The following is a 15,171-nucleotide window of genomic DNA, read 5'->3' as shown; positions in this document are numbered from 1 at the left end:
ACATTTTCAAGCTTAGGTAATTTATCAGAAGGCAATAAAAATACAACTTTAAAAACGAACCAAAATTTTCTAGTAAAAGAATGCTACTTGGCACTCAGGATACTAAAACTGCTTAATGTTTTATTCCAAAAAGGTAAGCACTACTACGAGCTACTTATAATTCATTTCCCTGGCTAAAAATTTTATTATTTTAAGTTTAACAGCCACCACCACCGCTCCTCAAAAAGAAAATATGGTCATCGAGGTAATGAAACCAATAATCTGCTCCACTTTAGCCATGTATTAATTTTAAACAGCCAAATTTAAGTCAAAAATAATAAAGTGTGCATTATATTGAAATTCTGTGTTCCTTACTTGAAGAAAGTTGCAAATAACTGAATAGTCAAAGTCCCTTACCTTATCAATTATCTTTTGAAAATGAACTTCTACAGTACAACTCTGAATATCCTTGTGTTCATCAGAATTATGTATTAGTACTGAGAGTTTTTTAGATCTTATTTTTTGTGCTCGATAGCCAAACACAAAAAGCATAGAATCAATAACATTGGATTTGCCACTGCCATTTGGCCCAATAATACAGGAAAAGCGCTGCATAAAAAGAACATAAAAAAAAATTAAAATGAAGTTTTAAAAGGTCATACTACTGATTTTAATTTAAATGCCTTGATTTTTTACTTACAGCAAATCTACAACTATTTAAGTTTTCCCTGCTACAAGATAACACAACTTAAATTTTCTTACTCCTTTATCACAAGCGTCAAACACTCTAAACAAGACCATCTTCTAACAGACTTTTTATAAAATTCATTCTAATCAAGACAAAATACTCTTTTCAAACGAATAAGTCACCAACTCTATTCAGTGAGAAAAACTTTATAATAGCTAAAAAGGTACCAAAGATAACTAGATAAAACAAAAACTAATTTGTTGTTAAAAGCACAGGAAACACACCGTGTGAATCAATCAGGACCAATCTAACAGTTACAAAATTGAAACATCTTGTAATAAAGACTCATGATTTCTCAACAGTTATTTAAAATTGTCAAATACCTTATGAAAAGGTCCGAGAATTTTTTCCCCAGCATACGATTTGAAGTTCTGGTTTACAATATGAGTTATCATAAGTCGAGGAGCTCCAGCTTCATTGGTCATTGCTGGAGGTGGGGGAGGAGGGATGCTATTCAAAATTTCTTCTAAACTTCGATTATCAATTTCCTCAGTTGGAGTCTCTAAGTCAGTCAAAGGAAAGGAAAGGGAAGGCAAAGGGTGGAGGGAAAGCCTGCATTAGTGCAAATTAGTTCTGAGGACCAGTGCCTGCTAATCTCTGGAGAGATGTTATTTATGAAACGTAGGAATCTATATTTTCCAGTTAAATATAGTAGTGTCCTAAGCTCACAGGAGATGACAATCTTTCATCTTGGTTTTATAAAAAATGAAATTCTTAAAAGAAATGCCACCAGTCTCGAAATTCTATAGAAATATACCTCTTAGGAGTCAAAACACTACATTATAAAGCAAATCTGGTAAAACCACAACAGCCTGATTCCCTGCTCCCCGCCTAAACAGGTGGTTAAATCCCTAAGGCTCTACCCAGCTCTCTCCGTATCTTTGGTCATCTGGAACCTTAACTTTGGACACTCTAGAGCTCCAGCGACACTGTCAGAAGGGTTTCGTAAGGTCATCTAATTACTGGACTCACAAATGTTACGGTGGTTTCGAGGACATTATCATCTTCTCTTTAATCGCAATTTAAGACCATGGGAGTGAGGTTAGGGTCAAGCAACTTTTCATCACATTAACATAGTCATGTTGATTCTATCTGAAAAAAAGTCCACTGGCTATTGGCTGACCGTGCCGATTTCCGCGGAAATACAAGGCCACAAACAGAAATTCACAACTGAAGCAATTTACTCGCCCCATTCCCTTAAGCACCGTTACATCGAACTTGCACGAAGAGTCTAATCTCTGAAACAATCACCGAATCGCTTTCTTGATCTGATCTACCGGACAGACACGCGACCTTCAGACGTCTAACGCGCAGCCCCGCTCTCCCGCGCCAAATAACACGGCCCAGTCCCGGGTTGGGCGCGGACCCACCCGAGTCCTCTAGCGCGCTTTCCGGCCCAGGCTCGGCCGGCTACTCACCTGCAGTAGCAGGGGCCCTGGGCCCGGCGCGGCCCGGCGGCGGCTCGGGCTCCGCGTCGTTGCTGGTGCCGTCCGGGGACTGCGGCGGCTCTTCTCTGCGCCGAGCGGTGGAAGGCTGGGTGCCTTTACGGGGCATGGTCGCTGGGGCCGGGTGAGAGCCGGGAGTTAAGTCAGCCCGCGGGCCTCAGGGCCGTGCGGGTACATTCCCCGCCGGCTCCCGCGACGTGATCGGCTCTGCCTCTACCCCGCCCCACTCGGGAGAAAACTCCGTTCTCCCGTTCCCGAGAGCCTGTCTTAAAAACACCGCTCAACGCCAGCGGGTCCTTGGGCAAGAAGGCACCCAAACCCCAAGTGCTAAAGAGGTGCGGGGCTCGTTTTCTTAAACAAGTTCCAAGCAAGTGGGAAAACCTAGACGTGCCTGGGAATCAAGCCACGACAGACTAACTGCTTGGGTTCTTATTTTTTAATGCCCCCTCCCCCGTCGCCCACAGTATAAGTGTATACGGATATTTGAATGTAATTTCTGAACGAAGTAATTTCCATACGCCGGCATTTACTGACATTCCCACGTTCTCGGGGCTAGGGATGCAAGCGCACAGACTTAAGAGGAGTTCGTATTAGTTTTAGGTTTGCGGGGCTATCAACTCTTCCTAGAGCAGAAGGCTAAGTTTAGGACGACCGGCTGCGCCGTCCTCTCCCCGCCATTTAGCTCTTGGCGCCGGTGACGGCTCGGGGGCTTCGAGGTCTCCTCTCTACAGTCCCACTGGGAAGGGCGGCCAGAGGCTGGGGTCCACCACTCGGGACTTCCAAATCGGACGCCAGCGATGATCCGGGTTTGTCTCTCCGGGGCCCGCGGCGGAATCCCGTTGGGTAATGAACTACGAAAGGTCACCAGTAAGGGCTAGGACCCGGTGATTGGTCCCTCGGGAGAAGAGAGAAGGCAAGGGGTCCGGGGGAGACGCCCTTTCCTCGACAGACACCAGGATTTCTGAGATCCGCGAGGCTTAGAGCCCCCTCCACCGCCCCGCGCGACGCTTAAGAAGCTCAGAGAAGTAGCGCCCGGGAGAAGCGCGAGGCAGCCCGAACTGCCGGGGAGCGGCCGCGGGGGGAGGGGTGACAGCGAGAGATCTCCCTGCGACAGCCTGAGCCGACTTCGGCTGCTCCTGCTCAAGGCCTCTACTTTCCGGGCGCCCGCGGACGGGGTAGGAAGTGAGAGTGTGACAACCTGATTAGGAAAAGATGTACTTTACCTGCGGGTCAGTCCACTCAGACCAAGGCTGGAAACGGTTGTATAGCCCCCCCCCTCCGTTCCTACCGGTGTTTCGGCTCCGGGTCCTTCACTCGAAAATGGCGCCTAAAATACAAACTCGAACGGAAATTCGTTACAAATGCGCGCAATGGTTTCTGGGAATCACTAATTTAAAAAAAAAAAGTGCGGCGATTATCACCGCCATCTTCTGGTCGCTTACACGCATGCGCAAACTCCGGCGCTGGGGAACCCAGGTGGCATGGGACGTTTCTTCTATGTGAAGAGGAAGAGCAAGACACTGTGTTCCCTGCGGCCTACGGCAACAGCACTCCTATAAAAAATATTGAAAAAAAAACCTGGAGAGTTTTGAAAAAGAAAAATAAGAGTAGGGTTCCGCCCAAAGCTGGAGGCGGGGCTCAGTCATCCAATAAAGCCCCTTAAAGAGAGGGCGGGCTCCCTGAGGGGCGGGGTCTCAGGCCCGCTCGGGTGACGCGCGGCGGGAAAGTATCGCGGGAAGAGGGAGTGAGCGTAGCTCCTTGAAGTCACTATGGTGACGGGGAGGTCGGGAGGCTTCTTGGTAACTGGTCCCCAACTCTGTGAGAGCAATCGCCACCGCAATTCTGGAACGTAAGGTAAATCTCTTCACCTCCGGATGTGGTGAAGAAAGGGTTTGGAAATTGTAGCCATCACTGGATCCCACTTTCTCTGAGGGTGTGTGCGGCGGGGAGCATCTATTATTTTCCATCTCCCTGGTGGGGCTCTGGACGTAGCTTTTGGGATGCGAAGGAGGAGCCCAGAGTTTGGAGGGAGTCGAGGGACAACAAGGAGAAGAGAAGACCTGGACTAGTGAATGCAGTGAATGATGGTGTAGTCCACATGTTACTAGCAAAATAATAATTTCGAGTTATTGGTGTTAGATCTTTAAGTGTCACTAGTGAAAGGGATTTTCGGGCTTTTGAAATCATTTGATTGAAAGACCCCATCATGGAAGAAACGATTTGACGATGTCATTTGGTTATCTTTATGAGAAAATGTTTTTAAAGTAGCTTTTGTATACATCGCACTGTGCAAGACACAATCAGGATTATTAAGCAAATATTATTGTTCCCAGAGAATTTAGTTATGTCAGTGGGTTTTTATCTGGAGTCTGTGGATCAGGGGTTGGTGATTGGGCTTCAGAGGAGTTCATAGCGCCCTCCCTCCCCCGAAATTATATACAAAATTCTGTGTGTGTGTGTGTGTGTGTGTGTGTGTGTGTGTGTGCGCGCGTGCGTGGCGCGCGCGCTCATTTTTCTGGGGAGTTAGTTTTCCCAGAACTTTGATCAGATTCTGAAACGTGGTCCTAATCCCCCACAGTGTTAACCACTGATCTGACTGCCTACAGTAAGTATTCAGCAACTCTTCTGACATTGAGAACGGGGGCGTCCTATTTTTTTTCTTTTAAATTTTTGCATACTTAGTGCCTGGCATACTAAAGCACTAATAAATCTGCTTAATGAATGAATTTATGTTGCCATTCTAAGTAAGTGTTGTGACTTGTTCTGAGGAGCATAAAATCAGGTGCAGTAATTCTCAAAAAGGGGTGTGGACACTCACAAATGTAAGAATTTGGTGAGCTTGGAGACTGGTGTGGTTTGAATACTCATTGACTTGATATCCTAATATACCTTTATATTTGAAGTTGAAAAAAAGGATTAATTGTTTTCATAAGACAAGCTACAGATAATATAGCTCAAGAAAACAATGTGGTTGGTAGCCATATCAGAAAGATGTAGGGGAAAAGATGTAGGGATTCTCTTTGAGAGCTTCTGGAAGCCTTTGGATTTTTTAAGTTTGTAAAACTGTAAAACTTGAATTGGCGAGATATCAACCATGAAAAAGCAAAGACTAGACCAAGTTGAGTGGTGTGTGTGGGGGACAGAGCACAATGTAGTAGAAAGATGTATCATAACAGAATCCAAAATCCCATCATTTTTTAGCTACATGCTTGGATAATTTATTCAATTTATCAATCTCTCTGAGTATTTATTTACAAAAACCAGCATATAATACCTATTTCACGGGATTATTTATGATTGTTCATATAGCACACATGCTACAAGCATTTGATATCGTGTGAAAGATGCATAATGGAATCAAGTTAGAAGAAGGTTAGCTTATGAAGAAAGGTCTTGAAATCCAAGTCAAGGATTTTAGATATGTTATGGAGGAAACATGAAAAATTTGGGCTAAGGAATGACTTGGTAAAAACAACAACAACAAAAAGAAAACAGTAGCTATGTGGGATGTGTTAAAGGTTAAAGAGACTGAGATCAGACATGGCTTAGTTAGATTATTACTGTACAGTCCCTCCATGTGGGAGGTGAGAAGTGCTTACACAGTAGAATGGAAAAAAATCCCAACACACTTTGGAGGAAATAAAATCTATAGCTTTTATAGATTTTAATGTACAAAGGTAAGAGTATAAACCCTTAATGTCAGATACTATTCTTTGTGAATCTTTGAATTAGTGATGAAGGGAGAGGAAGAAAGATAAGTCACATATAAATCCTAATTTTACTGCCTTTGATGATTGCTGTAAATAATGGTAAGTCTAATGACTGATGGGAAAGAAATGTAATTTCAATAAACCAATAAAGTGACTGATGGCTTTAGATTTAGTTGAAACTAACCACGCCCCATTCAGAACGAATATTTTCAAAACAGACTTAAACAAGGTTGTTTAATGAAGAAAAGACATTCATAACAGCTACAAAGTAGACCTAAATCTAGAATAACAATAGGACACTCAAAATAAGAAGTGATTTGAGAAGAGATTAGGGTCACAAGAAATAAAGACATAATTGATCCTTGCCAATACTTTTGATACTTCTCATGAAATTAACACTGTCTAATTATTTAAAAAAGGCTGGTCTAATTGGAATGGACTAGGTTATAATCATTTTGGAAAGTATAACTAAGTCTGATCCTCTTGGTCCAAAATCATCTACTAACAACCATTATCTATAATTTCAGGCAGACTGAGAAGAGAACACTCACTTTTTAAATTTTAAAGTAAAGTTGTACCCCACAGGAAGAAATAAGAATAAGTTCAGAGAAAAGTTGGAATTAGAATTACAATGCACACTTGCAATTCTTTAAGTGCATGATTTTGTCATTATAATAATATACATTTTGTCTGCCTTCTAATGTGGTTATAACATTTAATTAAGTCTGAAATTAGGTTTGCGAGTAAATGCTTAAAAATATTAATCGAGTTTGTAGTTGTAAATATTTGAATTAATTAGATATTAGCTAATAAAATGAATAAATAAACATGAATTTATGTAAGTAATGTATAAGTACTTAGAGAATATTGTCTATATACGTTGGATATAGACACAGGACAGATAGTAATGAATATCCCCCTTGATAATATAAGCCCCTTAATATATTAAGCTTGTTGAAACGCTCACCTAACTTAATGCAGAAAAAATAGGAAGTGAAGAAGCAGAACAGTTTTAGGGGGAAGAACCATTTTAAAAGATGAGTTTGTTTTTATTCGTGTTTGTTGGGATTGTGGAAAGATGTGTCCAGTGGGCAGCAGTGGTAGAGAATGTAGCTCACGAGAGAAAATAGGATGAAACAGTGTTATAAGAATAACACTTTGGAACACTAAAAATAGATTAGGTTTTTAAGGTTGTGAGTAAAGAGAGGACAGCACCAGAAAATGGGCATTCTTAGAATCTAGGGAGAAGAAATAATTATGGTAATGTCTCAGGTAGGACTTTCTAGATTATAAGTGACAGAAAACCCAATCCAGATTGTCTTGATAAAAAAAAAAAAAAAAAAAGAAAGAAAGAAAAAAAAGGCTCCCATAGCCGGAAAATCAGATGAGTATAACTGGATTCAGTGTTCAAACAAAGACAACAGGTTTTGGTTTCTTTCTTTGCTCTGCTTTGTATACCATTATCCTCAGGCTCTACTAGTGGCTTCTGGCACCTCCAGGCTCTTTCCCTGCTGTGGTAAGAAAGCTACAGTAACTCCAGCCTCAAATCTTCTAAAATTAAAGACTGTGGGTAAGGAGCATGCTTAGTATGTTAAAGGAAAACAGAAAAATAGTATCTATTTGTTTTAATTTTCATTTTTTAATTATAATTGAGGCTGAGTGTTGTTTCATGTTTTTGATTGCCCACTGACATCCTGTATTTATGTTTCTGTGAACTGTCAATCTATGTGTTTAAAAATTATCAGTGCCCTTGACCAAACGACTTCATAGGGGACTGTCCTGTCTTGGTTATTTGTTTCTATAGTATTGCCAATCTATCCCTGTCCACTGGTTCCTTCTCTTTTGTCCCCACAAACATACAGAGGTTACCCAAGTTTAAAAGGCTTTCATAGCTACTATTCTATTTCTATATTCTCTATATATTTATATACCTTTAACTTCTACATTTATGAGCTATGCCTGCTGACCCCATTTTTCCCCCATTCATTCATCGGACAAATATTTACTGAGCACTTATTGTATGCAAGGATGGTTCCAGTTGCAGGGGATATAGATGTGAACGAAATAGACAAAAATGCCTGCATTCATGGAGCTTACATTTTAGAAAGGAGCAACAGTAAGTAAAACACATAGTATGACAGATGGCCTTAAATAGAGAATGCAGGGAAGAGTTTATGGAGAAGACGACTTTTGGACAAACATGTAAAGACGGGAAGAATAGTAATCCGTGAAGCTATCTGGGGGCATGGATTCCAGGCAGAGTACAGGTACGAAGGCCCTGAGGCAGGAGCATGCTTAGTATGTCAGAAGAAAAGCACTGAGGCTGGTGCGACTGGAGCAGTATGGGTGAAAAGAGAGAGAAAACAGGAGATGAGGTCAGAGAAATAATGGGTATATTAGGGCTCTCCAGAGAAAGAAAATTCGATGTTGTAGTCTTGGGTCTGAAGGCTGGAAACTCAGGCAACATTTCTGTGTTTCAATCTGGATGCAGAATTCTTTCTTTGCTCTTAAAGCCTTCAACTGATTGGATGAAGCCCACACATATTATGCCGGGTAATCTGCTTTACTTAAAGTCAACTGATTTTTAAATTTAATCACCTCTAAAAATACATTTACAGCAACATTTAGATGGCTGTTTGCCCCGGTAACTGGGCACTATCTTGTAGCCAAGTTGACACGTACAATTAACCATCATAGTGGGAGTCCAGATCCATAAAGGCTTTGAACACCATTGTAAGAACTTTGTTATAATTCTGAAATAGGGAGCCATTGGAGAGTTTTGAGTGGAGAAGAGCCAGGATCTATTTTAAAACAGTCACTTTGGCTGCTGTGGTGAACATAGATTGTGGAGGGGTTAGGAGGCCAATTAGGAGGCTATTGTAATTCAGGTTAACAGACGATGGCACCTTTGGCTGGGGTGATAGCAGTGGGGATGGTGAGAATCTGGTATTTTGAAGGTCGAACATACAGGTTTTGTTTTTTACAAATTGGATTGGGATGTGAAAGAAGAGTCAGTGATGATGATTCCAAGGTTATTGGTCTGTGCAACTGCAAGAATGGAATTGCCATTTACTGAGATAGGTAAGGTTGCGGAGGAACATAACTGGAGGAAAGATCACGGGTTCCATTTGGCTCTTAAGTTTGAGATGTCTGTTAGACATTCAAATAGAGTTGCCAGATAGTCAGATGTAAAAGTCTGGGCTTCAGTGGAGAGGTCTGAAATGGACGTATGAAATTGGGAATTGTCACTGTGTCGTCAATACATTTACATTTACATTGAGTCATGAAACTGGGTGAGGTCACTATCGCAGTGAGTATAGATACAGAAGATAGACAAGGCCAGTCCACAGTTTAAGGTACGGGAAATTAGGAGGAAAGGTTGGGGGTATTTATTCCCTCTATAATTCTGCAAATCCTTCCCCTCCCTAAACAGCTCATTGAAATCCTAATACCCTTAGTAGGATTGAAAAGGAATCCCAAAGAGTTCCTTATGCTCCTAGCAAGACTGCCCCTTCCTCCTTTAAAAAACTCTACATGGATGCTGCAAACCTAAGAGACCAGTTCCAGGAAGAAGGATACAATATAAACTGATTATCCATCCTCCCCTGAGAGACCTGGGAGTGTTCCATCACGCCCGTTACACGTTACCTCACTCTTCACATTCGATGCTCTTAATTCCCTGCATTAGTTCATTAGTAGGTTTAGCTGTTAACGACAGTAACTTAAACATGATTAAACTTCCTTCTGTATCACTTAAAAGCCTCACTAGGTGGTACAGGACTGATCCAGCTCTCCATAAGGCCAAGAGTCTTGATTCCTTCTATCTGTTACCATGTTCTACATGGCCTTGATGGCATGGCATGGCGAGTGTTACTCTTATTTTCTAAGTTTTTATTTGCCAGTTATGCTGTGATTTATATAACTTTTATAAGAGGTAATAAAATGGCTTCCTTAAAAAGTAAATGAGGTAACTCATTTAGTTTTCATATTGCCACTGTGGGTCCATTACTTGTAGGCAGTATTATCTACCCCCCACAGAATATAAATCCCAGATTGGGCCGCTAGGTTGATGATGTTGTAATATATCCACATGTGGGTTTTGGCATTATTAATGCCCTCTGTGGCTAGACCTAGTTTCCAGGGCAGCTGGGAAACATAGTCTTTATTCTAGGTGGCCAGATGTGCAGCAACAATTCAGATTCTTCTACCACATAAGTAGGGATGAGTGAATATTGGAGGACTGTCAGCTGTTTCAGCCATTTCCCTCCACCTGTCCCAAACCCTTAGCTCTTTCCTATCGAAATCCTTCCACTCTACCTTTTGGAATTCAGTATTTCATTGGCCAAATCTGTGTCCTCAACCTTTACTCTGAATGATTTCTTTACCATCACAGTCAAACTTAAATCGGCTTGTTTCCTTAGGAAAACTGCTTTCCCCTAGGCCTTCAAATGGAGGCTGTTTTGCCCCCAGACTCCCATGAGTTGAAGGACCTTGTTTCTCATTAGTATACCCGGACGATTGATCCTCTTTTCTCTTCCTCTCTAAAATCCCCGACTCTCTTTTAAACAAGTCCTACCAGATTAAACCATTCTCTACCCTACCTTTTTGCAGTCGTCTCCAGGTCTCTTTGCTATTTCTCCTTGTACAAGGAATATTTTAGCATCTGGCTGTCACTATCGACACGACTATTCCTCTCATTATTCTCAGCAATTCAATATCCACAAATCATTCTATTCCACTCCCTGGCCTCACAGTTCCTGGACCTCGGCCACCACTTTTCAGTCTTTACTGCATCATTACCAATACCTACACTCCCTCCCAAAATCTGTTTTAAGCATCAATTGTCTGTATATCTCCACTTGTTTTCTCTAGTTTAATTCCTGTAGAATCTTAATGCAGACAATTCTTCATACTTCAGTAGGACTTCTAGGCCATTGAAGCTACCACCTTTTCATGTAGCTGGTAGGCTCATCTTATCCATGGCTTTGAACATGATCTTTGTGCTGACAGCCCTCAAGTTGATATCTCATTGATATCTCTAGCTCCGTCCGAACTCTTCTTTGACTCCAGACTTGTATATCCAATTTCTCCTTGAATTCTTCATTAGGATGTCTAATAGTCACCTTAAACTTGACATATCCAATACAGAATTTTTTTTTAATTTTTTTATTGGGTTGGGGAACAGTGTGTTTCTCCAGGGCACATCAGCTCCACGTCATTGTCCTTCAGTCTAGTTGTGAAGGGCACAGCTCACTGGCCCATGTGGGAATCGAACTGGCAACCCTGTTGTTCAGAGCTCGCGCTCTAACCAACTGAGACACCCGGACGCCCCTGAAACAATTGTGGGTATCATCCCTTCTAATGTGTTTCCCCCTCAGCCTTCCTCATCCCAGTAAATGGCAACTCCATTGTTGAAACTTCAGAATCATTTTTTATTCCTCCTTCTTTTAAACCCAGTTCATCAACAAATCCTGGAATCTCATTTCAAAATATATTCAGAATATGACCATTTCATATCATTTGTACCACTACTGCCTTCCTCATCCAAACTACTTTCACCTCTCTTCTGGATTATTGAAATCCTAACTGGCCCCCCTACCTCCAGTCTTGTTCATCCTTGCTCTTTTTTTTTTCCCATACCATCCATACTGATACTTTTAAAATGTAAGTCAGATCGTATCACCCGTTGCTCATAACCCTCTATTGGCTTCTCTGTTCATTCAGAAGAAAAACTGAAGCTTTTATTGTGGTTTTTCAAACCCCTACATGATCTGTATCCCTCCTTTCCCCCTCCACTTTCCTGCCACTCCCTTCACTCACCATGTATTAACCATACTGGCCTTCATGATTTGACTTAGCCTTACAAGCATTACTGGCTGCTGTATTTGGAAGAGTTTGAAGGGCTAAGTGTAGGAGCAGGAAGGTCAGTTCTGGGGTTACTGCAATAACCAAGGCAGGGGATGGTGATGGTTTGGACTAAGAAGGAGGTGCTGAGAAGTGGCCAGATTTGGGGTATATTTTGGTAGTTGGACTGTCAGCGTTTGCTGAGCCCATTTTTTTCTTCTTAAGCCCCATGAATGTTGATGCACACTAGACCAAAGAGAACTTATAAATGATTTTTGGGAGCAAAGGCATAGTCGCTCCCTTGTGCTCCCTAGATAAAGTTGTGACTAGATCAAGTTATCTACACTCTAGAAACTTTCTTTTTATTATCTCCCTCCTTCCTGCCCCAGTACCACTGATTAGTCAGATCCTTGATGACCAATGCCTTCGGGCAGAAAAAAACCACCTCAGTGCAGCCCTTAGGCAGCTCTGCACTTCCCGGAATTGTCTGTGTCCTAATACTGCTTTTCCATCATTGCTCTATTCAGTCTCACATCGCAATGCACACATCCTTCACGCAACGGGGAAGGGCTTTCTAAGCAAGGGAGAATCTTCCCAGTGTTAGAATGTCACCCTCCTCTTTCTATGATTCTTTGGCACCATGTTTCTGAATGGTTGCAGCTTCCTTTCTCATAAAAAACGTACTTTTGCTATTTATATGGGATTATGGTTTCTTTTGGTGAGAAATTATTCCTAATTATTATGGATTTCAGCAGTTTGAGGTATTTTGATCTAGGATACATCAGGCCTTTGTCAAAGGTCTTTTAAGTTTCTGATTGTATTTGTATACTCAGATTATATATATGTTTATTGTCTTTTGTGTTGTTTATCATTTCCAGAAACAACAATTTATCTGCCTTTATACTTTAAATAACTTGTATCTATTTATTTGAAGCACAGTTAAAAAATGGTACACTTTGGAAATTCAGTGGCATGCCTTTATTATTTTAAAATCCTTATAAACTGGGTGAATTTGAATTATTGTGAAAAGGCAGAACATTGTAAATTTATTTACCCTTTTTTCCTTTCTAATTGGAGGAGGTCTGATGGAAGGGGCGGAAGGAGTTTTGAGAAAAATGTTGAAACTCCTAAGGACCAAAAAGTGAGCCTGTGAAATGTGCTGAGGAGAGCGTGTGTTCTTACTCTGGCTGTTGTATTTAGTTTCATACATTTGATGTTGAACTGAAATCTTCATAAGTGAACTGGAAAAGAGAGAAGTCTTCTCACCCGAGTTGCATATTGGCTGACCATAAAACTTCAGATTTTTTTTCTGTGGTTTTAATAACTTTTTCTTCCCAGTCATAAACATATATATTTATGAGTAGAATAATTGAAAAAGGTGCTTTGAAATACAGCATCATTCAGCTCCTCACTGATCTAAAAGTCTTCCTGGATTCGGGGGATGAGAAATTAGCTAAGGGAGGTCCACTGAATTCTTATCTATACTCAGCACCTCCTTTGATGTAGTTAGTCGTTTTCTCCTTGGTGAAGAGGATTTTGTTCCTTTAATTACACTTTCATTTCATTTATGTTTTTTCTTTTTAGGTTAGTGATATTACTCAGAAAATCCCATTAACTATAAATTGGACTCAGACAATTTAGCATTTTCTTGATTTGTATCTTTTGATGACAAGGTTATTTGGGAGAGTGTTACTTTTCTTTTTCCAAATTTTTATTTGGCAATTATATTGTGGTTTTTATATAACTTTTATAATGGATTTATTACCTCTGCCTTCAATAACTCAATTATTTTCACATTGCGACCATGGCAACCATGACTGTTGGGGCAGTTTAATCTACCTCCAGTAGAACGTAAACCTCAGATTTGAACCACTAGGTTGATGATGTCTGAATATTCCTATGTGGGTTCCAGAATTAAGGCCCTAAAAGCATCTTAGCCCACAGTCAGACTTTGGGGATTTATTCTAATTATATCCATTCAACAGGATCAACATTGATCTGCCAGTGAGGGGTTCCCAGGTTGCAGAATCTTTTGACTTGGCCTCAAGATAGCCTTTGGAAATTATTTAGCTGACCACATTTAGTGATGTTCTGCCCTTGGAGGACTTCCAGGCAGGGTGTCGAGGACTTCTGGGGTCCATCCCAAAGTCTGCAGTCACCCCGGCAGGATTAGCACACCAATTAGTTGTCAACCTTTTTCCATGTATTTGATGTCAGAAAGATTGAAGGTGTTTCGTTGTCCTCGGGGTGTTCAGATGTTTTGTTTTCTTTTTCTGTGTACACATGTTTGTCTGTAATGCAGATTTTATATTTTTCCCCTAACTTTTATTTTTACAGTGACTATAATCAAGTAGCATCTAAAACTTTGCTGGAAAGTGGAAACATGAGACTGAAGATATCTCTTTTAAAAGAACCAAAGCATATCCTTTTAATACGTATAGATCTTATTGCGATCATCTTACTCGAGTATTGCTAAAAGTATTCTTCTATTTTGTATTCTACTTGGAGCATGGATTTTTTTTTCATTCCTTTAATGGCAGTTAGCTGAATTGTTTTTGAAATATTTCAGATCATGTGTTGTAGGTAATTTTCCAAAGCAAACTATTTGCTCTGAATCTTACTTTCAAATTCTTATTGACATTTTTCTTACTTTACTTAAGTACCATACTTAAGTACATAAAAATCAGTTTTTGTTTAGTCTAGTAGGATCTTAAAGAGCAGCTTTTTTTTTTTAACCAAATAATTTCTTTGCTAGTGTGACCTACAATGTTTTCTCATGAGTTCAGCTCTATTCATACGCATGATAAAGTGGAGGACAAGTTGTGGAAATCTGAGCAGCCAGACCTTTATTATTTCATGTAGGAAGATGGCGATTATAAGTATTTTCCAAATGCATGACCCTGTATTTTGTCAGCAAGAATTCCCCATTATGTGTCAGGAAGATACCATGGGTCCCTCTACCTTCATTCTTAGTTATTTAGACCAGAGCTTCTAAAATTATCATCTACAGACTCTATTACAGGTCTGTGAAGGGATAAGTAAAAATTGAAAGTAAGAGATAAACAATTTTTGTAGCAATTTGACATTGTCACAACATCCAACTATAAGATCATTTTTCTATAATTCATCTTTATTTTATCTTACAAAATTTTGATCTGCGACAGATTTGAAATAAAGAAAAATGTGTCCCTTCATCAGAGCTAGAAAAGCACTGAGTTACACATTTGATCCAACATTTTGAATTTATATTACCTTGTCTGCTTATTTTACCTTTTGAATGAAGATATCATTTCTCTTATTTCTACTTAAATCATTTTTACTCTCTTTTCAAAGTGTGCCCTCAGCAGTTCATGCCATACATAAGATTAATGCCATTTACCAGATTTCGACTATGTCCATTGTCTGCTTTTACCTTTCTTTTCAAGCTTGAAGAACAACAGTCTAA

The 15,171-nt window shown here is 40.4% G+C and overlaps 2 protein-coding genes across 4 annotated transcripts in view; one reads left to right on the top strand and one right to left on the bottom strand.

The window, feature by feature from the left end:
• Window positions 1–3,622, bottom strand: part of SMC4 (structural maintenance of chromosomes 4) — a 32,735-nt gene extending 29,113 nt beyond the window's left edge. Inside the window, exons 1-4 of the mRNA XM_019731948.2 lie at window positions 3,396–3,622; window positions 2,146–2,286; window positions 1,051–1,229; window positions 397–588 (exon numbers count right to left, since the gene is read on the bottom strand). Coding sequence (XP_019587507.1) covers window positions 397–588; window positions 1,051–1,229; window positions 2,146–2,281 — 507 coding nt within the window. The 5' untranslated portion in view covers window positions 2,282–2,286; window positions 3,396–3,622. The remainder of the gene's footprint in view (window positions 1–396; window positions 589–1,050; window positions 1,230–2,145; window positions 2,287–3,395) is intronic.
• A 259-nt stretch (window positions 3,623–3,881) lies between these two features.
• The window catches only part of IFT80 (intraflagellar transport 80), a 106,883-nt gene continuing 95,593 nt past the window's right edge, over window positions 3,882–15,171 (top strand). The window contains exons 1-2 of one of the 3 annotated variants that reach the window (XM_074327094.1): window positions 3,882–4,026; window positions 14,064–14,148. In XM_074327094.1, coding sequence (XP_074183195.1) covers window positions 14,110–14,148 — 39 coding nt within the window. In that variant the 5' untranslated portion in view covers window positions 3,882–4,026; window positions 14,064–14,109. The remainder of the gene's footprint in view (window positions 4,027–14,063; window positions 14,149–15,171) is intronic. The other 2 variants (XM_074327086.1, XM_019732028.2) reach the window with 2 other exon arrangements.

Source organism: Rhinolophus sinicus, linkage group LG01 (genome assembly GCF_036562045.2).
Source record: "Rhinolophus sinicus isolate RSC01 linkage group LG01, ASM3656204v1, whole genome shotgun sequence".
NCBI classification, from domain to species: Eukaryota; Metazoa; Chordata; class Mammalia; order Chiroptera; family Rhinolophidae; genus Rhinolophus; species Rhinolophus sinicus.
Note: the sequence above shows the minus strand (reverse complement) of the source record. Positions and strands in the feature narration are given on the sequence as shown.